This window comes from Apodemus sylvaticus, chromosome 11 (genome assembly GCF_947179515.1).
Source record: "Apodemus sylvaticus chromosome 11, mApoSyl1.1, whole genome shotgun sequence".
Lineage (NCBI taxonomy): Eukaryota > Metazoa > Chordata > Mammalia > Rodentia > Muridae > Apodemus > Apodemus sylvaticus.
In genome coordinates, this window is record NC_067482.1 from 56955255 (window position 1) to 56981089 (window position 25835).

Here is a 25835-nt window from a genome sequence, read left to right on the forward strand (position 1 = left end):
TCTCATTCACATAAAATGAGAACTGGGAACAAATAAGGAACCGTGAGCATACGCACAGTCAGCATTTTTCAATGACTGCTTCTTTTTGGAAGGTTTGGAGATGACCTTTATCCGCTTGCTGAGGAACACACCAATGTCATCACTGTTGCCATAGAACATCTTCACAGACAACATGAAGTGTTTTCTCTTGTCTGAATCAGATATGTACAATGTTTTGGCTGTACAGTAGTTCTGTGGAAGAAAAACAAAGTGGTAACAGCAGGCAACCCTCGGTGGGTATGCACCTTCAGCTCAGAATGGCGCGACTACATCTGATCTGATCGGACATGAGTGATAAACACTGTGCTCTAAGAGGAATCTTAAGGAATTTAAAAAGAAAATACAATGAGGAGTGGAAGGCAGGCTCATGAGAGGCCAGCCTCTTCCTAAGATAAAGGTCAGCAACAGCAAACCACTCAGCTTAGGAGCCAAGATTGGGGAGCTTTAGTCCAGAAAGCTGGACTTTAGTCTAGCAGCCCTAGACCTTGTGGGGATGGTGCTACATCTGGCCCTCAGTGTTCCACTGTGGGAGCTGAACCTTGCGACCATCAGCACAGCTGCCCCTCGGCTGGGTAGAAAATTAGTGTGTTTGTTGTTCTAGGTCTTCAGCTTAGTTTCCCCAGACAATCCATGTCTACCTAAGACAGGGAGCAGAGGAAAAGCACAGTTGGGCGCACTATCTAAGTCCACTCAAAAGAGCTGCCCAGAAAATAAGCCAAGTATCTAGGAGCCAAGCTCTGCTGGCTGTGGATAAGGCAGCACTTGAGGCCTTGGTCTTCCCAAGTGTGACCGTGGACACAAAAGGCAGCAAAGCAAGCAACACTGGCTGAGACCCGTCCAGGTGTCTACAAAAATGACCACAACATTTAAAAACCAAAACCGTGGGGCTGGAGAAATGACTTAGCAGTTAAGAGCAATGTCTACTCTTCCAGAGACTGACCCTGAGTTCAGTCCCCAGCGCTCACATGGTGGCGTGCTCTGATGCCATCTTCTGTCATGCAGGTACACATACAGATAGACACTCAAAATAAGCAAATAAATAATCTTTTAAAAAATAAAAACCTATGATCCATATTTACTTTGTTTTATATAGTTTGTTTCACAGAATCACCACTCAATGTTACAGCAATTATTTGATTTTTGTAGTTAAAAATTGATGACTATCTGTAACAAAAGGCTATCATAATTTTATTTTATATATATATATATATATATATGCCTACTGGTTGTAGTTTCAAAAGAGCTCCTACGAGGTTTCTGTTTATACAACTGAAGGCTGTGGTCACCACATATGAACTAAGGGCGAGAGTGTCAGACCAGATGGGCGCATAAACCGTCCTGGGATTGTTTAGGGCTATACTAAAGAACTATTTTAAAAATAGACAGATAACCTTTGTTTAAAAAGTTTATTCATACACTCTCCAAAAGAAACAAGTTTAAGGGCACAAAAGAAAACATGCATTTGTTAAAATGTTTAAAATGCTACAACTTCATCTGTAGGTAACAGCTCTAAAATTCCCCTATTTTCTTAATCACTGTGAACTAAGGGGCCGGGGCCAAGATACTGACCTCTTTTACCAAAAAGGGTAAATGATGTCTAAGTTTTATTTGAACTAATTCTGCTGTGTGTTCCTTTTAAAATGCAGAACAAGTACCACTCATTAGAAAGTAGTTAGTGAATTCTAGGTGTCTGTTCTTAAAATTTTACCAATACAGTTTGTTAGTAATAGATACACTACAATAGTTTGTCACCATAACAAAGTTACTTAAGAAAATTAAAATGTGATTTTGAACATTCTAAATTTTGAAAAGCCTTGCTGTGCAGGAGGCAAAATAAGACAATAGCAATAAAAATTAAATATAAATAAACTGTCCCTTGCAGTGGTGGTACCCTTACAGACTCAGATGTGGCAGATATCCACACATAGATAGGCTCATCGTATTTTTTGAACACTAGCTAAAGGTCAAAATTGGAACTGTTCTGCTTTGGAAGATAGGATAAAGTCAATGTACTACAGCAGACAGTCATAGAACAAAACTAAGACTTGTATCTAAACACGGGAACTGCATCCTGATGGGAAGGCCTAAGATCAGATCCGTTAGTTAATTTTGGGCACTAGCATTATTTCTGCATGCAGAAAGAGAAAGTACTGTGAAGCATATGCAAACCACGAAGAGGGGCTGGCGAGGCAGCTCAGGGAAGCCTCTGCTGCCCAGCTTTCAGACACTCCCTTTGGGCCTTATGTAATAAGGTCTAACACAGGACAGAAGGAAGGGCCTCATGTAGAGATAGCCCCCAAGGAACTCAGTACTAGGATCCACGGAGGGACGATCAATGATGCTATTGATTGGGTGGCTTTAGTCATTTACCTTCCTGAAAGCTAGAACTGGTTAAAATCGCTTCTCGGCCTTTTGGCTAAGATCAAAGGTAGAACTGGTAAAAGTGAGAATAAACTTCAACCAACACAGTTACAATTGGTAGCTAGATCCCTGGCTGTTTTTTTATTAACTGCCCATCTATTAAAGAACCGAATGTCTAGGTGTGCAGTGTGCTGTATGTAACTCCAGCATTTAACAGGAGAGTGAATCGACCTGTATTTTTTTAAAGCTCAGGGGTCATAATAATGTAAAATGGCTTACTGCTCTACTCTCTAACAACAAGCACTCACTATCCTAATAAATACCACACCAAGCCTTATTAAATCCATGGTCAATACACGCTATTGACTAAAAACTATAAAGACCTAATGACAAATATCCAGATTTAAAGGCTAGGTTTGAGGTCTTCTTAAACATGACTAAATATGATTATGAATGCAAACTCCTAGATTACCACCCTCTGCATTCCTGTCCTCGTGTCAAATACAAAATGAATATCAGAATAGCCAACTATGGACTACTAAATAAGGAAGCACCTTTTGTTTGATACTTTGGATGCTAGTCACTGAAATCAGAATCATTTTCTTTTTCTTTTTTTGGATTTGGTTTTTTTCAGAGACAGGGTTTCTCTGTATAGCCCTGGCTGTCCTGGAACTCACTCTGTAGACCAGGCTGGCCTCGAACTAAGAAATCCACCTGCCTCTGTCTCCCAGAGTGCTGGGATTACAGGTATGTGCCACCACTGCCCGGCCAGAATCATTTTCAAAACTTTAATATTAAGATAAAATGCTGAATTAGTAAGTATAATAAATGAACAAACTGTCCTTCTGAACTAAAGTAGTATACTGTTAGTGCTTTACGAATTCACAAAACTGTCAGAAAGCCAGTAGTAGAGCATTCTCTGCGTAACGTGTGTTCTGGACTGATGTTGGTTAGCCAAAGCCACTCTGCCCAGACCTAGGCTCTATCATTTGTCAGCAGCTACTTTCCAACAGGGAATGAATGAAAGATAGGAAGAGAGAATAAACCAAAGCAGAGAGACGCACTTTGATTACTATCTGGGTATTACAATACTGCCAGGCAGAAAATGAGGGATTAGTCTTCCAGTAGAAACCTGACTTACAACTAAGACAGCCAGGAAACTGGAGGCCTCCTGATGCTGCCTTAAATGCCAACATGCACACTCTATGAGTCAACAGGCCATAGCTGTCCTGAAGGAATACGTGTGATTCTGATATACACATTTAAACAGTTGCTGTTAAAAGCACTTAAAAAATAAGTGCAATAAACACTGGTATGGAAAAAAACTAAAATAAATATTGTAAGAATGAATGCAGATTATATTTTGAATTTACCTTCCCTTCCAAGTTTAGCTGCTGCATTTCTTGGTCACTATTTCCTATTCCAATAAATGCACAGGGTTGAGACTCCTGTTCAGAACAACCATCTCGTTCCATTTGTTCTTTTTTTTTCTTCCAACCACTGCCCATAAGATACACACAAGGAGGAGGGCAAAAAAACCTGGGGAAAAAAAGTGCCAGAAAAAAATTAAATTCAAGATCATACCTCATTTTTTAAATATATGAATTCAAAATCCTATTTCACTATACTAACTTGGTTCCTAGCAAAAAGCATTTTGGTCATTTATAAAGCAAATCATCAAATCAAAAGGACTGAAATAAAGACTTATCTGTTGTTATCTGTTCTAATAAAATCTGAAACTTATACCATCAGTTAGACTGGTCCTGCTTTAAGCAGAACTGTAAATTCTCACAGCTCACAGCTCAAAGCTCTGAACTACTCTACAAGACTTTGGCAAACAAGATATAAGTCATAATAGATCACTACAGAATCTGTGATTACTAAGTTCTAGCCAAAGCAAGAGCATCATTAATTTTAATGCTATTCTTGTTATACTACATTTAACTTTATTTGGCAATTTACCTGGAAAATAGTATTAAAGAAGGCAACAAAGGAAAAAGACAAACAGACGGCTTGATGTGAGTCCGGCAGAGTCCATGGTTTGTGTACCTTAGCCCTAAACACCTGGTTTCAGGACTGAGAAACATCTTGGACACCCCCCCCCCAAAAAAACAACAACAACAAAAAAAAACAAAACCCCCCAAAAAAAAACCCAACATTGTATTGTTTCGGCTCACGATTATTAACAGATTTGGTCTTCTGTATGCCAAACAGCACCTTCCCAAGTTCTCTCACATACAATGACTCTGTCATAGCCTAACAATGGAACTATAAATTTATCTCTTATGTAGGGCAGAATGTACTTGCCCAATGATATGTTATACACCTTTGCCTAATGATACCCACTGATACATACACATACCTTAAAATGTCTGGGTCCTGTCCCTGTTTAAAGACGCCTGCGAATTTTTAAAGATGCCTGCAAACTCAAATGACTAGTAACAAGGCACACAGTATAAACAATGAACTAGGTCTGCAGTTAACATGTAAGAGTATCTCTTATACAAAGACCTACCTTTCTTCTCCTTTCTTAAAACAAAAGGGCCTCATGGTAATTCCTACATTATGAACAGTTATGAATACAGGAAAGTGTTTCTTGATTCTGCTAATCCCACTAAAAGCAAACAGCCTAACTGTAACAACTACCTGTGCCAAGTTCCACTCATAAGAAGGCAACAGGGAAAGATGACCAGGCATGTGGATATGTGCTAACTTACACTGCTGAGCTGTGAGCACATGGGCCTCCTGTTGGCCAGTGACACACTAGTCAATGGATACTGAGAATCAAATTTAGTCTGAAACTCAGACTAAGAAAAGTAAGTTGTGTTGCTGAGCATAGTGTACTTGAGATACAGAGGCAGGCAGATTTCTGTGAATTTGATTGAGGCCAATCTAGTCTACACAGTGAGTTCCAGGATAGTCAGAACTATACAGAGATACGCAAACAATATACAACTATACAGAGATACACAGAAAGAAATACGCAAACAAACAAATAAAATATGTGACCATGCATAACGTCTCGGGTTTCTGAGGTAAGCGGCTTGCTTCCTCTTCAGCAAACCAAGGACAGCATGGACTTAAGAGCCTCCAAATGTACCGGCACCTTCTTTACTCAACCCTATCAGGTGACTTTGCAAGTAACGTACGAGAAGGGAGCTGAGATTATTTAGTATTTATTAGTTCTTCAAATACTTAGTATACCCCCAGGTACCAAGAACACAACAACAAAATAAAAAAAAAAATCGCTATCCTCATGGAACTTACACACTAATAGGAGGGGGTGGGGAGAGGATGGGTATAAAGCTAATATAAAAATAGAGACTTTGTTAGCAAGTACTAAGTACTTACAAAATAAAGCAAGGATAGGGTAGCTAAAATACAGACTGCCTGAGGCAGCCAGGGAAAACTTTGCGGCATTTAAAGTTAAAGGAAGACAAAACCCAGAAGCAATGGCTGGATAGAAAAAGGGGATCAACCATGGAGAGGACGTTGGGGGCAAAAAGGTTGAGTAGACCAAGTGTGTCCTGGAGAGGAAAGAGTGTGGAGCAGCGCAGTAAGACTCTGGGTGTTTCTGTAATACCTAATTAAGCCACACAAAACAAGAGGAGCTTTCATGCTCACACTTGGGGCCAAGAGTATCAAGGTCACAGCCCAGGTACTAGGCCCAGGTCCATGTCACGCCAAGTTTGTAGCGATGCTTATACTGGCTGGACATGTTTTGTAACTGGCTCAGTTTACTTCTATACCAGGGATCTCTCAGGCTTTTAATGCTAGTGGCTACCAAGTGCATAGCAAGACACATCTCAAATGCCTAGGCTAATACGCTCTCAGGAACTTCATCCCATGTTAGTATTTTATTGGACAATGAATATTAAAACTCCTTGGTGAATTGGTATTATCATTATCAAATCTGAATGATTTGATATTAATAATGATTAATACATTATCACAAAATATACTTTTATTTCATATCTGAAGGCTATAGCACACAGAAATGATAAAGGAATGAATATTTGGAATATTCATGGAAGTGCAGTAAAAATAAAAAATTAACACAAGAAATTAACAGCATAAAATTAGTCAAACAGATTAAAATTCTCTATATAAAATTCTGATCAAAACCAGGCATTGGTGGTACATGCCTTTAAATCCAGCCACTCACAGGCAAGGAAGGCAGATTTCTGTGAGTTTGAGGCTAGCCTAGACTATTATTCAGTGAGTTCCAGAACATAAACAAGGCTATAGGGATATATCCTGACAAAACAAAAATAAACAACCCATTGATCAAGATTCTACCTTGAAAAAAATTCAAGAATACAATAAAAACAAAGACTTCCCAATACTTTCCAATAGTCTATGCAAAAGCCCATATAATAATTAAACAATTAAAATGCATTTCTGTGTTTGAAACTGTCAAGCTTCTAACAGTCCTGTCAAACATTGTAGCCTTTTTTCTTTCCTTTCTTTTCGCATCTTTTAACTGACAAGCAATGCTATTCTCTCCCACTTGGTGGCGATATGTACACATTTAAGATTTTACTCATTGCAAAATTTAGTATTTTAGTGAATGATTTAACAATCCTTTCACCTCAAATCCTGTGAACATACATGGAAAATCAAGAACCAAGATTCACAAAGGGCTTTTATTTATTTAGCTTGGTGTGACAATTAAGTTTAGTTAGACAAAACCCAAACTTGTCACCACTGAAGGAACATGTGGGAGCTCCTGGTACATCAATTACCCCAGTTAACACTTTACATTTTAATACACATGATTCAAAAGACAATGGAGAGTAGTTACTATAACATCTTCATTCTTTTTCTTGGTGGCCAAAAGCTAAATTCTTCAAGTACTGAATAGGAGGTTATGGATGGACTAAGCCATATCTAAGGGAAGGTTTAAAACAACAGGGCAGTGCAGTAAATAAAGGCAATCGCTAAAGCGCTTATGGTTCTTGATAAGCCACCGTATCCCTGTGGTCCTGCATTTGCTAAAATGACTAGCACACCCTTATGACTTCAGAAGGTCTTAGCCATCCATCATAAAATTAAACGCCACATGACTCTGTGTAGGTCCTTTTGCACTGGCATCTAACATAATTTAAAAAGGGGCAAGTAAAGAAAGTAATCTAACTGATAAGAGGCTTTGTTAAAACTCCAGAGAATGAAAGAAAAGCAGAGCCATCACTTCCTGTGTTTGAAGCCGACCGAGTGACTAGTGTGCTTGCCCTGTGCTTCAGAGAGCTCCAGCCTGGCGGGTCTCACCTTGTCAAGGAAGGATGGGATGACACTGAGTGAGGTACACAGGGACTATGCTTTTTGAGGTACCTTTAATTCCTCAGCCCTGACACCCTGCTGTTGCTAACCCACAAAAGGGGTTAGGGTCAACACAACACCCAGTATACAGCACACGCCTGTGGGATTTTACTTCATAGAAATAGCTTAATGTGAATTTCTATTTTTTGGAACTACAAAAATAAAAGAATTTTTAAAACCCTGGAATTAGTTGTAGGAGTTCCAAAGCTGGTACCAAGGATAACAACCAAATGAAGCCAAGGCATGTATATGCAGATTTCCTTATCTTCATTTCCCTTAAAATGAATATTAAAACCCTAATACTGGTAGACTACTTCTCTGGTTCAAGACCAGAGTCGCTAGGCAACCTTCTCTATTTCACCTCAAAAAGCATAATTGGCCTTAAACATAGCATTCTTGAGTGGTGAGAAGCATTCCTGTTTTGCTTAGAAAAAACAACTGACTAGTGTGAACTCAGGTTCCCAAAAAAGGTCACACCCATGTCACCAAGGCTGATTGATTATAATGCCACAACTGTGGAGAATTGGAATGTTGCAAACTCAGGGCTAAATTCTCTTGGGTTATCTTTAGTCTCAACAGTCATTTACCTGTGCCTGACCTAAGAGCCTCGTGGCTCTCATATAAAATCTTCTAGAAATATTAGCAGACTACTAGCTTTCACCAACTCAATAGCCAATGATGCTATCAGACAGCAGTATAACCCTTCTCTATAACCCACTTAACAAAGAAAGATTTCTTGATTTACAACTTTTTGTTCTGTAACTTTACAAACTATATTCTCATTATGACACAGCATTTGAGGTGACCTAAATCTGTGTTCCTGAGCCATGACCATTTACACTTAGCTCTATGTTAACACATACAACATACACATACTAAGTTTTCTTATTAAAAACCCTAACCTAGAAATTCATCTACGGCCAACATAAACAAAGAGTTGGTTATTCGCATCAACTTCTATGTTTAGGTAAAAAAAAAAAAAAATCAATAATCAAGTTTCACATGTCAAGTAAAACAAAACAGGGCTGGGGCTGGAGCTCATTAAAGAATACTTTAATAAGAGAAGGGCCTAGGACTCCACCCCTGCTGCACACCCCACCCCACCCCACACTGAAGAGAAAATTTTAAAGAGCTGAATACCAACACTCGGCTGGGCTGTGAGGATGCTAAATATTATTTCCATTTCATTTTACTATGCATCCTTTTTGAGGATAATCATCAATTCAATAACTTCCTTTTCAGCTCAGAGATCAATCAAGGACTCCTGATTACATATCATGTAAAGTAATTTAATTATACATTTATATTTCTCTACTTTTGCTCATATGCCATTTCCTTTGTCACAGATTCCTTTTATTCTTTTAACAGACTCACACTTTCATTCCTTCTGGCCAATTCCCAAAACTTTGATCAGTAACCCCCTCACTTCCCCAAAAGCAGGATCTCTTTACTCAATAATACTTAAACAAAAACTGCTGTCTGAAAGACAAGGTACCTTATAGCACCTGGAATCAGGTGACAACAGCAGAGGTGAAGTGCTGAGCCAACAATGACCTGGTCCAGCAGGCCAGGTTAGCTAGCTGCCACGCCCACCCTGTGATAACTGCGGCTGTGTGATGTGTGGGATGTGACCATGTGGTAGAACATGTGCTGTGTGTACACAAAACTCTGGGTTTGAGCTTTAACACCAACTTTGAAACAAAACTCTGATCAACAAGAAGTCCATAATCAATCCAAACAAAATGATACGAGTTTCATGAAAAAGACTACATAGAAACGACATTCATTCAATAATCATCTTTATAGGTAATTTATATAATGATCAATTAGGTTTGAGTATATGAAGATTTGTCTTTTCCTTAGAGGGCCCTTGCAGTGCAACCCAGGAACTCTTAGGCACAAGGAATGCTTGACCTGCCCTCTAAAGCAGATGGGACTGCAGGTGCACTGTGCTGTCATGTTCAGAGTATAGGGCAGATGAACTTTGTTCAAGCAGTTGGAAGCTCGGAATTCTTAGGCCTTACTTGTGTGCAAATATGTGCCTGCGTGCCAACCTCCCTACTGTGGCACTGGGAAGTGAACCCAGAGCCCTGTTTACATGGCTCTTATCACTGAGCTACATCCCCAGACTTCTTGAAAAAGATTTAATTTTGTGTGTGAAGGCATGTATGTGCCACATGTGTACGGATGGCCATGGGGGCCACAAGAAGATGCCAGTTCCCCTGGAGCTGGAGCTATAGCCAGGCACAGTGAGCACTGGGAGCCGGACCTAAGAGTCTCTGTGAGAGCAGCAAGTGCTCTGAACTGCCGAGCCACCTCTCCAGCCCCATTCCCTGACTTTTTTGAGTCAGAGTCAAAGTTGATCACACTGGCCTTGCTACTCTATAACCCAGAGAAGTTTTGAACTTTCCATCCTCCTGCCTCAGCCTCTCCAAGAGCCAGGATTGTATAACTCACAATTGCCTCATCCTTTTTAAAAAGGCCTGGGGTGGGGTGGGAGGGTGCACTTGTTTATACTTTAGCCCCAAAAGAAAAGACACTTTGCAAATGTGAATGTGTCATTGAGATGCATGGAACACAGTTTCAAAACAAACAGACTTAATTTTGTAAAATTTGAGATGTGGCCTGATGGTATTCACTAAGTTTTCTGATTTGAACATGCTGCAATTCACTTTTTCTCCCCTTTAAGAGTTAACTCCCCTCTTACCTACTTTTTCTTTTCTACTATGCAAATAAACCCAGGAATAGAAACAAGTCTCAGACATAAATATAAATCATTTGCAAATTATAAAATAAGCACTATTTGTCCCAAATACTCAATAATCTTACCGTTTTTCATTTCCGTACGACTTCTGTGCAACTTTTGCATGAAGAATGAGTACTGTTTGATCCCCTCGTTCTTTTAAATAATTTCGCATAGCTTCCCTGAAATCAAATATTAAATATTACTATTGTAGGGATGGTGTTTTGTCAAAATCTTCTTTCTCTCTACAGTTGATGAGAGGAATGCTTATGAACACTTTTTTAAACAAACAAACCTAAACACAAACCCTGATACAACTGCATGAGCTACCTTAAAGAATCCTGTGCAAAGGCAAACACAGACCACTTTCCCTCTGCATTTTGGTTGTTAAAATACAATTAACATTTACACTAGTAATGTAATCAGCTGACTTTCTCTATAGCTTATCTTGCTCCTCTACCCTTTCACTTAAGTCACGACAAAACATCAAATCACCCGAACTTCTACAGCTTGGTCCCAACTAACAGTCTCCCAAAGGATTTTGTTAAATATATTAAAAAGATGCTAATTGAAAATTGTATTACTTGGAAATGAAAACTGCCATACTTATTAAGTATATGTTTTATAAAAATTTCAATGTCTATTTATTTACCCAAGTTAAATGCCACACAGGAAGGAAAGAAACTCCACAGATTTAAGCAGAATCTCAATTCTTGAGATGTTTTACACATCACAAAATGAAAGTCAGATAACCAAGGAATATTTTTAATAAATTTAAATTATATTTAAATTACATTATTAATAAAGACAATCCAAATGACAGTAATAAGCTGTCAAGCTGTCAAACTGTCAATTGTCATAAAGTCATTAAATATAGGGAATTACAGATTTGTGTCACTTGTACACTAAACTCCCTGGACAAACCACATAGTCTCACCCAGCTTTTACTCTTCAGAATCTAAATACTGGAGCTAACACAACTGCCTGGCTCAGGGTGATTAAAGGGGTCTAATGAGAAAATCTAAATGGCATTTATTTTTACTGAGGAAAATGTTTTAGCTGCAAGGCATGAAAAGTGACACACAGTGTAGGCAGAGAGACTGGACCTCTTCCACTGACGGGAACACAACAGAACGGAGCAGCGCACTACTAGCAAAGGTGTGCACAGTCTGAGCTGAGGCGTGATGTCCACTTAGGTCAGGGAGTAAGGGCAAAGAACCATGCACATGACCTCAGTACTGAGCAGACCAGCAGGCAATGGCAGAGGCGCTGAGGTGTAACTATGGGACAGTGCAAAGAATAAGATGGGGGCAGAGATTATAAAATAAAAAACAGCAGCTGAGGATGTGGGGTGGTGGCTAAAACCTTTCCAAGAGGGCCAGATTCTAGAACTCATCTAAATGTGAGGTGAACAGGGTTAGCCACCTGTGATTCCTGCCTTAAAGGCAGAGCAGGAGATCTCTGGAGCAAGACCGGAATACTGGCAAATTTGGATTTGATTAAAAGTCCCTGGCTCAAAAGAATGAAAGTGGAAGAGGATTGAGGAAGATTCCATAATATACATGAAAAAAGGACAAACCAAAACAAGAGAAAAACAAAAGTCGAGAGAAAGACAATATCCTGTCAAAATCTGTACACAAGTCCCATGCATGGAATTTGAAAGCAGCTATATACTTAAAAAGAATTAACTGCAATACATTTTCTAAATTAAATTCTGCTTACAGTATAATCTCTGCCATGTCACTTAGTAATGAGTTGCTTATGTTTACCAGGTTATGTGTCTGCTTTTCTTATCTTCCCAGACACACAACAAAGGCTTCCAGTAACGAACGCTCTGCCTCAAGTCCTTTTACCTGATACCCAGGCTGGCCTGCAGGGCCCAGGCAGAGCTGCCTTTTTCTGCTGCAATGGGAGAGTTAATCCTGCAGAGAACTGATGTGGCACTAGGAAGGGAAGGGAGAAATAAGACTCTGTCTGGGAGGGGGGGGGTAAGGTATGGGGAGACAACATTTGGGATATTTAAAAAAAAAAAAAAAAAAAAAAGGCTGAAACTGAGAAGCAAGGCTGTGCTAGTTAACTCTTCTAAACAAGTATATAAATATAACCAACTGCCTTGAGGGGACATGACCAGACACAGTTAAGTTACTTTCCTGCAGAAGAGGCAGGAATCAAAGCTAGGTAGGTAGTTTAGCTATTTCAAGGACAAAGTTATACTACTAGTAGTACAATGGCTAAGTCACATCTCAGCTATGAAACAAAGTCTAAGTTTTAACTCTGTTACTTCTGAATCTCAAGTTTGTCTCCTCCGGGAAATTATTGGAAAAGGGAAAAAAATAGGTGAGTTAGCCGGGAACCCTGACAAGTAGCTCCTGCCAGCAAGCTATGGGTGTCATCATTGTCCTTGTAAAGAGCATTCCAAGCTCTGAACTATGTATCTGTGCTGCAGGAGGATCAGAGAGTAGCATGGGGACACCCATGAAAGCGTTGTTGTAGGCATGCTGGTAGAAGACTAGGGGTGCACACTGCCTTATGCTTTTGACGTAAGCCTCAATGCGCTGTGAGCAAGAATGTTCCGAGGAACAAGTTGTCTGCATAGGCTGACCCAGCAAACCAAAGATGTGGGGAGGTTGAAATTTGCTATTTCAGAGTCTAATTACAATCTATTTGGGGCTATCATTAATCTACTAAAAGGTCATATCCCCATTACCACCTTTGTGCTGGCTCCTGCTACTAGCCAGATTTAGAATGTATTAACTTAACAAAACCAAGATTTTCTACCAATCAAAAGACTGCAAGTGTTGTCAGATGACATACAAGGCAGCTTATCTCCCATCTTGCTGTAACCTGCTTCCCTTGTGTAACTATGTATTTTCTAAATATCTTGATTTATAACTTTCTTTGTTTTGTTACCATAACAACTCCATAAGACTCCTTTCATGTTAGCATGTTGTATTTGGAGACCTTAATGTTTCTGAGCCATGGTCACTTATATTTTGCTATAGATTAAACCTGTCTTTCATTCCTTTAAGGTGAAAGCTTTTCATTCAACTCTGTACAGCTTATCTACCAAATCTATAAGCACATTTATACATGCTTGTCTTACTTAATATAAGAATGAATTAAAACATAAGAACCGCATTGTTCTACAGAGAAGGAAGGGGGCCAGACAGGTGGCTCAGCAAACGGAGGTGCTTGTCTGCAAGCCTGACAGCTCTAAGAGAATCTCGTCCTGAAAGTTGTCCACTGATCTCCAGACATAGCCACTGATATGTGCCCCACCAGCAATGACAAATTAGAGAGGGGGGGTGGGAGAGAGAAGGGAGGGGTTGTGGGGGTGGGGTCTGATTACTAAACACTGTTGAAACATCAACCTAGCTTAAGTCAACAAAAATACATGGGTGATGTGTCTCAGGCATGGGATTTTAAGAGCACAGAGATGCCTCCATGAAAGAGATAGGCTTTGTTGAAAAGTACTACTCCTAGTAACAGACAACAGATATTTTGAGCAAGAGAATATATAATCATTCTAGCAATTATACAAACTAAAATAATGGTAAACCTCACAAAGAAACTCCTCTGCTACTCAACATACTCTAGTTAGCAGCTCCTAGTTTGCAGTTAAAGGAGGAGAACAATAACAACACTATCTCTGAAAGAATGTGTAGGCTTCTATCCCTGGGACCCGTAAGATTCCCTTTTCTCAAACTGTCTTCTGACTTCCACAAGCACAGTGTAGCATGCACTCACTCGCACGTACGCACAGATGCACAGGCACACACACATATAAATGCAATTCTTAAAAAGCAAATTCAGTCATGTTGAATAGTGTAGTCTTTACTCCACTTATTTGTGCTTTTAACTGAAAATTTAGATCATGTATACAAAATACCCTAGGCCTCATTTAAGAAAGACTCTCCCACTAATACTGTTTACTTTGGGAAATAATAAGACAGAACACGGCAGGGGAGGCTTTGAAAGTTCCTTAAGATAAGCCACGGCCCCCACATTATACTCTCTACAACACAGTGGAAACAAACTTTTTAAAATATTTTTTGCCAAATAAAACATTGTTTTGCAACAGCAGAATCACTTCAGAGGATAATAAAACTTCAAAGTTGGTATTAGATGGCACTAAATTTGAGATAGAAATTATTAAGAAAATATCCTAATTTCAAGTTTCTATTTAGTAAAACTAATTTACTTAATTACTCCAGAATTGATTATTGGTTTTCAATTTACATTTGCCATTAGACTCGTTTGATAAGTTTGCATAGGCAATGAAGACATCTGCAGTTAGCTTTCCTTTAAAGAGAAACAAAATGTAATCAAATTCTCCAGCAACAGATATGCTAGTCTCCCAGGTTATCTCCTATGTAAAAAGGGTACTAACATGCTAAGGGTTTTAATGAGATACTGTTGACCTACCATATGGTGGCTTTAGCACCAACACACTCCACCATACTGCAACAAAGGGACATCCTCAGTGTCCCAAAAGCTCTTCTTCTGGGTCTGAAATCCCTTTCCCATTCCAGGAAACAACAATACTCATCTGCATCCTGCCAGTAAGAGCAGCTATTTTCTAGAACTTGTGTATGTAGAGTTCATTCTTTTTATGAACTTCTGAATAGAAATCTTTGTTCACATAGTGTGTTATCTATAGTTGTGCTTTTAGTAGCATATGGGCACTGCCTACCTTAGGCAACAGTATTCTGTCCTCGGAATGAACTAGATCCTCTCTCCCAACCTTTAGGAAGGGAGCTAAGGATTCTTGTTCCTTAAGCACTCTGTAGAGCCCAGCATTGAAGGCAGCTGAGTCTGAGCTCCTGCAATACACACTTCTGGGCTGGTCTGGATTAATTTTCTTCTCACTGAAGATTCGATGTGCAGCTTCTTTCTCTGTGTGGCTGCCTGAGCTCTCCTGCTTCCAGCACCCCACACAGTTCTTGCCCCTCTACTGAGCTGTGTGGTGGATGGAGCTCAGAGGGCCTCGTCTTACTCCTCTGTTCTTGAGCTGTTTTGTAGAAAACTGAGTTTCTTGGAAGTTTCAGTCTTTAACTCTATTCGGCGACAGTGAGGTGAAACCAAAGCAGAATTTAGTCTGGGCATAACTACAAAGACAGACTTGACTATGGGATGGATTTTTATTCTGACTATTGAAAACAGGCACAATTCATAGCCTGCCATCACTGTTAGATGTGGTGTGTTTCCAGTTTCTCCCCTCAGTTGTGGGTAGCTTTCTCACGTGTGTATGTGTGCAGAAGACTGGCAAAGACTGCACTGCAGATGTGTACCGTTGCCCCACTCCTGAGATCTTCAGGAGACACATTCACTGAGTGCTCTCCTGAAGAAGTTATCTCCACCCCCTTGTCACCTCCTTAATAACAGTTCTGCAATAGATTAAGTAGAAACACTGAGACAGACAAACAAATACCTCAATATAAATTACCTCTTTTCCAAAATCCTTAGGACCAGAAGTATTTCAGATTATAGAGGGCTTAATTGATTTTATATTTTGGAATATTTTCATAGATTTAATATTTGGGCATCCTAAATCCATGTTCCAAAATCTGAAACTTTTAAAGCCATTATGCTGTAACTTAAAAGGGGGCTCTGGGGCACATCAGACTTCACCTTTTCAGATTATGAATGTTCACTGTAGAGGGATGGAGAGATGGCTCAGTGGTTAAGAGCACAGACTGCTCTTAAGATCCTGAGTTCATATCCAGCAACCACATGGTGCTCACAACCCTCTATCTGTAATATATCTGATGCTCTCTTCTGGTGTGCCTGAAGATAGCTACAGTGTACTCATACGCAAAATATACCTTTAAAAAAATAAATGTTCATTGTTTACAGATTGATTTTAGGGTTTTAATATGTTTTATCATCATTCCTTGATTAAGATGTCCGAAATTTGTCTTCACACCATCTTCTGTGTTTATCATTTTTAATACAATTTTCTTCCCCCAATCCTTCCTTTCTTTGTTTCCTCTGATGTCATTATGCAGACTTGGATGGCCTGGGACTCTCACTATGTAGGTCAGGTTGATGTTGAACTCACAGAGATCTCTGTTTCTTCCTCCTGAGTATAGTACTAAATAAAGGTATATACCACCATGCGCAACCCACAACTGTCTTCAATAAATATCTTAATAGTGGTAATTTTTTGGTAGTAGCTTAAGCAGCCATCAGTATGAACCAAGAAGAAAGGGAATACACCACCACCACAGAGCTATTACAGAGAACTCTGCAAGTCTAAGGCATCGTGGGGTTTAAAGCATGCAGGAGAACAGTAAAGGGAGATCTCAGTTTAGGTTTTAAAGAAAAAGAGAATCACAATCTCTCTCTCCCCCTCCCTCCCTAGAAATTTAATTAACAAAAAAAGTCAATGCTGAGGAATGAAACTGTAAAACCACGGGTTTCTTTATTTTATAATTTTTAAGTTAATTCTTTGAAATATATTAAGAATATATACTGTAAAATTAACTTACATAAATAGAACACTGTATATTATCATAAAATAAGTAAATCTTAGGCTTTATTTTAAAATGATAGGAGAAAGTACTTGAATATTCATTTCAAAAAGCATCTATTAAATCTCTCATCACATCAAAGTCTGATTGGTTAAACATAGTCGCAGCTGTAACTGAGTTTCTAAGACTACTTTTCTCAGAGCAGCTCATATCAGTGTCTACAACGACAGGCTCTGTATTGCAGTCAGTGGTTAAGTGGCAGCATATTGCTTACCTAGTTAGTCGCTTAGGTGGAGGCCGCTCGCCAAACTTCCTGGAAAAAATTAAAGAAATAAAGTAAATAAGCTGTCAGATAAATACCACAATAAAGGCATTAGAAAACGTTTCTTATGACTTATCAATCTTAATTATGAACAGTAAAAGAAAAATCCCACAGCAATCAATGCCCAGAAATAACAAAATACAAAGAGCTCTTAAAAACAAAGGCAGTGGGGCTAGAGAAGGCTCAGCAGTAACAACACTTGCTGCTTTTGCCAAGTCAGCTCACAATTAACTGTAACGGCATGTCACTTAAAAAACTAACACAACCAATTCAAATACCAAAAGGAGGAAGGTGGACCAGACAAGTGCTGTGAGTGCAGAACAGAACAACTGAGGACGCACCCCCTAAGCCAGAGAGAAAGAAGCGTGGCCTCTGCCCCTGCTGCTGCACGGCAGCACTTTGGAAGCACATTAATGAACTGAAAAGCAGGTGCAAAACACGCAAGAAATCTCTTGTCAATGGAGTCAGAGCTTAAAGTAATTCTATTTTTCTTAATTTTACAAATTTTCTCCATCATCTTGAAATAGAATTAAAAGGAATTGAAGGCAAGCAACACCAGTGAGCTACTTGAAGGAAAAGTGAAAACACTAACAACCCAAACTTCTATAAACAGTATTTAATTATAATAAAGCACTAGGAGTTCTCAGCAATCACTTAAGAAAGTGCTAGACAGAGCAAGCTAACTCATAATTCAAAGTATTTGCCAATATTCATCAGTATACATCTTTGTTATCCCATGATAACAAAGAGCATAAATAAAGCACAAGTGAGACCAGGACTGAGTGGGAAGGTGCCTGGTAACTGAAGGAGAACCACAGCAGCAGGAAACCCATGTAATGTCTGCATCACATTTGGCCCTCATCAGCTGTTACTTATAGAGCAGCTACTCTAGGTATAGGAATGTCACAACAGAAAGAACAAGAGGCACATACCCATGCCGTGCCCTTTTGGAACTTATGCACAATCAGGGCAAACAGTTAAGGAGATGTTAGTGTGTTCACATTCATAATATAACAGCAAAATTTTAGGAAAATTTATCTGTCTGAAAATGACATTTTGTTATTGATATTTGTTTGTTATGAGACAGGGTCTCATGAATCCCAGGCTGGTCTCCAACTTAGCAGGTAGTTGACAGTCTTGAACTTTTGATCCACATGCTTCTACCTCCATGATCAGTTTTATTCAATACTTTGGAATCAAACCCAGGGCCTTGTGTATACTAAGCAAGAACCCTACCAACTAGGAGATATTTCCAGCCTTGAATGTACATTTTAAGTAAACATGCAATTTATTTTTAAAGAGTTTACTCACTTTGGGCGCAGAAAACAAACCTTCGAAAAAGACACTATCAGGAGCTAGGGTATGGCCTCACAATGAAATTCTCTAACTTTGTAGCCTCAAAAAAAAGTATAATCAGACTGTGGGCAAACTATTTGAGTTGTGTGTGCCACTGAATGGAGCGGAGTGTAGCTCAGTGGTAGAATGTGTACTTAGCTAGTATGCATGAAGCCCGAGGTTGATCTGCAGGAATCCCACTCCCCATAAAATGCGGCAATAGAGAGATGGCATGGGTCTGAGTTAAGTCATATTTACTGAATGCCACTCATGCAATGCAATAAGATACAGTGTCACTTTTATTACAGTACACTGAAGATGTAAACCTTAAATTTTAAGGTGAGGAACAAATTCAAACTGTCAAACAAACAAAATCAGAAACTGACCCAATTAAAGAAACCAAAAAACAAATAAAAACAAACAGACAAACCCATGCAATATATGATTTAGGATGTTTTCCAGTTGTAAAAGACATTAGAAAATTAACAGTATCTGAATAAAACAGATCAATTTCCTAATTTTGATTACCATTCTTACTTCTAGAAATACTATAGTATTTAGAGAAAAATCTGATGCTGGCATTTTATCTTCAAATGCTTCAAGGATAAGGAATCATCTGTGTGTTCATCATAAATATGTGTAGACAGATATATACATGAAAATGTGGTCAATGTTCTCACTTGAGGTATCTGGGTGACTATTCCAGAAACTGGTATCACAACACAACAAAAGGCCTGGCCTAGGGAAATGAATAATCAGCTCTTCATCAAAACTTTGGCCTGTCTTTGCTGACTGCAGAACTTGGTGGTGGTGAAAACTATCAAAAATCACCCAGCGGGATGATATATAGTAGGCCTTGTGGCCAACTTGTTGGCACAGCTTTTACACTATTAGTTCAATTATGTAGTAATAGCTGTAGATTAAGAGCTTGTTAATACCCGGGTAAAGGATATGAGCAGAGAAGCAAACAGTCATCCACTGTTAGGAGTTTAAGTATGGGTAATCCTTTCAAACACAATTTGGCAATGTCTATTCTAATTCAAGGTGTGTATATCTTTGACTTAGTCTTTCAATGCTAGTAATTTACATACAGGTTGCTAATTTGGTCCATGTAAAGAAATTCTTAAAGATGTTCAATTAAACATTATCTGTATCAATAAAAGGCTCTCCAAACTACACATATCATTAGGAATCCATTGGTTACCCAACAGCTCCCATGTACTACCATATATACAGTGAGAACATTAATTCATCATTTCTGAATCAATCTGTGAATACAAATGTAACACACCTACATATGACTTTCATTTACAAAATTATCAGTGTTGATAAAAATTCCATTTTGCTCTATAATGGATTACAGAGAATAAGACTTTCTCCTCATTATTTCTTCAGTTTCATAAATGTATCCAGCAAAATCAAAGTTACTCTAAAACCATTCTCAAGAGATTTCTAGACTCCAAGAACAACAAACATTCTAGTCCTTATTTAAGGACAACTTATATTTCCCAAAGAAGAAACATAAAACAACTTAAAAACCATTAAAAAGGTCTGATCCTAACTTGTTACTAACTTCTTCAGAAAGTGCCATGCGATGAGGAGGTACAGTCAGGCAGCCTTGGGAAAGGCTCTGTGCTGAGAGCACTGACTCTTAACTCTAATGCAAACTAGTAGCATGACTGTTCTACTGCTGTGAAGAGGTACCATGACCAAGGCAGCAACTCTAACAGAATGCATTTAACTGGGGGCTTGCTCACAGTTTCAGAGGGTTATACATTCTCATCGTGGCAGGAGACACGCAGGCATGATGCTGGAGCTGTAGCGGAGAGTTTTACTCCCGATTTCATAGAAGCATAGAGGCATGCAGGCAGAGAGACACTGGGCTTGGCATCAGCTTTTGAAACTTCAAAGCCCATGACCAGTGACACAACTCCTCCAACAAGGCCACATCCCTCCAAAAAATCCTGTGTGTACCACCTGGACAGCCACCTTGACAGCCACCATGACTAGCCTCACAAAGCACCAATAGTGCCCCAGCCTTCCAAGTTTCGAGACTCATATCCAGTTAATCCGACAGTAATAGCTGTCGCCCAAAAGAAAGTGAAAGAATCTACCAGCTGTTCAGTCCGTGAAGTGGATGCCTCAGCTGGTCTTTAGTATGTTACAATCCCAAAGACGGAGGCTCTAAGAGTGAGAAAGGAGCAAGGACAAGCTGTCTAGAGCAACAGCTTCTTCCTTCCTTATCCTAATTAAGCTGCTGTGAGAAGGTGGCACCAGGTTAAAGCTGGGTCTTATGGTATTATGACCTCAAGTGATAGAGATTTCAGGTGGGTTTTCTACCCCAAATCTAATTAACTAAAAATATCTCATAGGTGTGCCCAGTAGCTTGGGTTTCCAGTTAATTCCAGATGAAGTCAAACTGATAACTAAGAATAGCCATTACATATGGATTAACATCCAGAATACACAACGAATTCCTATATCTCAACAGAAAGCCTAATGAAAAATCACATAGAGATTTCTTTGTAAGGTAAACAAATGAGCAATATACTCTGAAATATGTTTTAAATCTCTAAGAAAGGAAATACAATACAAATCAAAGCCATAATGAGATGACACTACATACCCATTAGGATGGCTAATAAAAAACATACAGGTAAGAATATAAAATATCCCAGCTGCTATACAAAACAGTATGATTTACCAAAACATGAAAGAGAATTACTACATGATACAACTCCTCTTTCAGGCACATACTCAAAACAAGTGAAAGCAAATCCTCAGAGGGGGTACAAACTGCACAATAGCATTATTAACAATTGCTTACTACTTAGAAAGTAGAAAGAACCCATAATACCCATTGACAATTAGGTGGACAAACAAAATGTGTTATATACAAAAAGACATTATTTGGCCTAATGGAGGTCAATACTGGCATATATTACATACATGAATCTTGAAGAAATGCCACACATATAAGTTGAGAAGTAGCCAGGCAGTGGTGGTGCATGCCTTTAATCCTAGCACTTGGGAGGCAGAGGCAGGTGAATTTCTGAGCTCAAGGGCAGCCTGATCTGCAGAGTAAGTTCCAGGACAGCTGGGGCTATACAGAGAAACCCTGTATCAAAAAAAACCTAAGCAAGTTGACAAGTAGTATTGAGATCCCTAGAGTAATAAAATTCAGAGAGAGAAAGCAAAATTGTGACTGTAAGGAACACATGTGCCTGTGGTCAGAAGATACTTTATAAATGTTTGATGAATATTTCTTGAATACAACAGCTTCTATAAAATATATCTTATGACAATTAAAACACTAAATTCTTTCCAACCCTATTATCATGCTTTAAGTGCTACCAAGGAATGCAAAACCAGGTATCAAATAAAAGACAAAGACCATGAAGCCTTATCTACACAAATGATAATTCATTATTGCAAATAAAATATAGAGGTGGCTGTTTATTGGGCACCTTAGCTTTCTGTGGTGGTCTGAATAAGAATATCCCCCACAGGCTCATATATTTGAATGCTTTTTCCGCAGGGACTGGCACTGTTTGAAAGGATTAGAAGGATTAGGAGGTGGGACTTCGCTGGAGTAGGTGTGATCTTCTTGGAGGAAGTTTGTCACTGGAGGGTGGGCTGTGAGGTTTCAAAAGTCCATGCATCAGGATGTAGCTCTCAACTACTACATCAGTGCTGCCATGCTTCCCACCATAGTTAATAACTAACCCTCTGAAATTGTAAGCCAGCCCCCAACTGTTTTCTTTTATAATGTTGCTTTGGTCATGGTATCTCCTCTCAGCAATAGAACACTGACTAAGACACTTTTAAACGCCAGAATTTCATTCTAAAGAAAAGAGATAACATAACAGAGCAATTGGAAACCTGCTCTAACTCCACAGAGCTAAGAAGTTACAGATAGGGGACATGGTTCAAGTCTGAATCCCAAACCAAGTGATTTCTCTTTCTACAGTTTCATCAAGAGACCTCAAAGTTGGTGGTATTTTTGACTCACAAGGCAGAGCTTTCTACTACATTTTTCCTAAAGATTTATTTTTAATTTAAGTATATGAGTGTTTGTATGTGTGCATGTATATACATCATGTGTACCAAAGAGGCCAAGAGGGCATCAAATCCCCTGAAGCTGGAGTTACAGGCAGCTGTGAGTCACCCAATGTGGGTGGCTGGGAACCAAGGATGTTCTGACAGAGCAGCAAGTATTCCTAACCACTGTGCCATCTCTCCAGTCCAGCCAGCCCCTAACTTCTAATTACATACCGATCATACAAAGACAATGAGAAAGCACCATAAAAAAACTATAAGGACATCATTTTTATTTTTATTTTTAGCATCTCCTTGCTTTCTGGCCATAAAATGCCCTTTTCTTCTTTGTGTTAATACTCATTTGCTTATGCCATTATACTATATTTAATCTTTCTGGGGGAAAGTTCTTCAACAAAGCATTTTTTAGTAAATGAGAATTACATTCTAATGAAATATTATAGTAACCAATGAAACTATGAAGACTGGCATATAGTTAAATAAGCCAGAATTATTCACTTGTATAGTGTAAGTAACCTAGAAATAGTTTCCACAATGAGCCAGACTTATACAATGGCATTTTAGGCTATCCTTTTATGCTGGCCAAATTTTATGGCAGATATGCACATGGACAGCATTGTAATATTGTTCTAGACACATTAAACATTGACTGAAATACAGATAATGTCAAAACATCTAAAATGGACCAAGACATTCTCTTCATTTGGTTCTGGTATAGCTGAAGAAGCCTCAGCCATTTGTGTTCTCCTATTCAAACTGACCAGACATAAGGACTCAGGAGGCAAGTTTCTCAGTTCCCTCTTTCTGGACTGTGTGTGTGGCAAAAGACAGACTAAGACAGCCTGTGGTAAAAGAAGCACCAAAAGGCCAACAAGGTCCTTATTCTGAAGGTGGTGTTTTGTCCTGGGTCAATCTTCTACGATTTAAGATTTATTTCCTAGCATCCTGGTGACTGACTCTTGTTGGTCTACCCACTTTTTGTTTGACCTACCTGAGACCTGTCTGAGACACAAAGGTTGATCTCAGCCAATGTTCGCAGTATTGAGCTACAGGAAGAATACAGAACAGTCTTTTGTTTGTTTAAACTGCAAATAATAGGGAGTGGGGTAGGCCTGGAGAGGACAAAAAGGGAAAGGAGTCAGAGACACTGGAACCAAGAGAGCAGCAACAAAAGAGAAGAGAAAAAGACTTTTAAGGAGCGTCAGATCTACTGAGTCAACGGAAGCAAGAGTGATGGAGAATCCAGTAGCTATAAAGGCAATTGTCCATCTCCTAACAAACCATATCTGGTCAATCCCAAATATGGAAATGTTTTAGTTGGATACAGCTTTTCTTCTGTGGGATGTGAAAAAGATCACAATCAGTTTCCCTATAAGTAGTATCTTTTCACTTCAAGGAAATGCTTCAATTATTAAGCGAGCTAGTTTCAAGTTCCACTCTAGTAAAGCCCCTGTTTTCCCAGTATTCTCTAACTTCAGCCTCCACGTCTGTGAAATGGGAATGCTGAGTCCCGGTAGAGCATGGCTAATAAGTGCAAAGCACTTAACAGAGAACATACCACTTTCTGTCAGTAAGTAACACACTGAAGCCTTTCTAGCCTTTACAGCAGGGTTCTCAACCTTCCTGATGCAATGACCCTTTTATACAGTTCTTCATGTTGTGGTGACCCTAACCATAAAATTATTTTCACTGCTACTTCATAACTGTAATTGTGCTACTGTTATAAATCATAATGGTAAATATCTGTGTCTTCTGATGATCTTAGGCAGCTAAGGGTTGTTCAAGCCCCCAGTGAGTTTGAGAACTGCTCCTTTAGGTTGTTCAAGCCCCCAGTGAGTTTGAGAACTGCTCCTTTAGTTACTTGCCCAGCATGGTGCTTGGGCAGGAGAACTGCCCCCAACCATTGCCACACACATAGTGCCCCCCCCCCCATGTACACGTGCACACAGGTCTCCATAGTTGATGGCTTCTGACAGGGATACAGCTAGAGAAAGAATTGCCTTCCCTTGGGGGGATGGTCACTACGAGTTTGACCATGCTTCAGTGAGTATATGGACAACACAAAACAGACTTTTCCCCCCTTTTCTTTTGAGGGGTAGGGGTTACAATGGGAAGGGGGTGTACATGGGAGGAAGGTCTGGGAGAAGGCTGTGATCAGAGTGCATGATGTGAGAGTCTCAAATAATCAATAAAAGAAAAAATTAGAAAAAAAGATAAGCTATGTTATCTCAAAAGTATTTGATGAAAGAAATTATGGCTTTTACAATTATCTAAGGAGAGCATCTACCCTGTCTTCCACAAACTTATGTCAAAAAAGGGGAAAATACTAGGTCATAAAGCTTGTGATTCTAACAGCAAAACCCCACTATTATCCATAAACATACCTGTGATCTAAGATATTATAGTATCTTAAAGTATAAAAAAATTATAGAATTAAGTGTTGATTATGCCCATGACTACTGGGTCACGGAGAGATTTCTAAAATCATACCTTTTAATCCACGCCATGGCACTTCAAGAACATGTTAAGGTAAGTCAACAGCTTGGAACACTTCGAAGCACCTCAAAACACCTCAGCAGTGTATCTGTATCATTCTCCTTTCCTTTTGAGATCATAATGGTTCCGAAGAACTATAATGCATCCATTTGAATTGATAGTCTCATAATTTCAATAACTTAAAAACAAAAACAAAAAATAAATAAATAAGGACTTAAGTGTTTGTTTATTAAGGTGCACTGTGTTAACTGCTGTGTTACAACTGTGTTTTCTATGATTTAAAAAAGCAAAGAGCCACTGCAGCACTTGCTTTATACAGATGCTTCTCTAACAGTCCCACAAATTTGTGTCTTAATTGCTTCCTCTACCTATTGTCCTAGTCATCTCATCTGACTCATCAATATTCTTTGTAAAACCCTTCATATAATCAGCCAATGAGCACTATTTAGTGTTGCCCACACACAGTCTTAGGAAATGCTCTTGAACACTAATGAACTCAAAGAAGATCATGGGAGCTCTGCTGATTCACAGCTTGGCAAACAACCCATAGCGTGTGTCTGGGGTCTGAAGGGGAAGGAACAGTCTTAGAGACTGTATCCTCACACAACCTGAGTCTTAACACTACATCTGGGAAACTAAGTGTCAGAACAGACTGAACCAGCAGCCAAGTGGACAGAAAGTGCTTGAT

General features: G+C 39.1%; 1 protein-coding gene across 4 annotated transcripts in view; it reads right to left on the reverse strand.

The window, feature by feature from the left end:
- The window catches only part of Rbpj (recombination signal binding protein for immunoglobulin kappa J region), a 70705-nt gene that overhangs the window by 11309 nt on the left and 33561 nt on the right, over positions 1 to 25835 (reverse strand). For 3 of the 4 annotated variants that reach the window (XM_052198273.1, XM_052198274.1, XM_052198276.1), the window contains exons 2-5: positions 17210 to 17248; positions 10549 to 10644; positions 3774 to 3939; positions 57 to 231 (exon numbers count right to left, since the gene is read on the reverse strand). In XM_052198273.1, coding sequence (XP_052054233.1) covers positions 57 to 231; positions 3774 to 3939; positions 10549 to 10644; positions 17210 to 17248 — 476 coding nt within the window. Of the gene's footprint in view, positions 1 to 56; positions 232 to 3773; positions 3940 to 10548; positions 10645 to 17209; positions 17249 to 25141; positions 25326 to 25835 lie in introns of all 4 variants that reach the window. The other variant, XM_052198275.1, reaches the window with a different exon arrangement.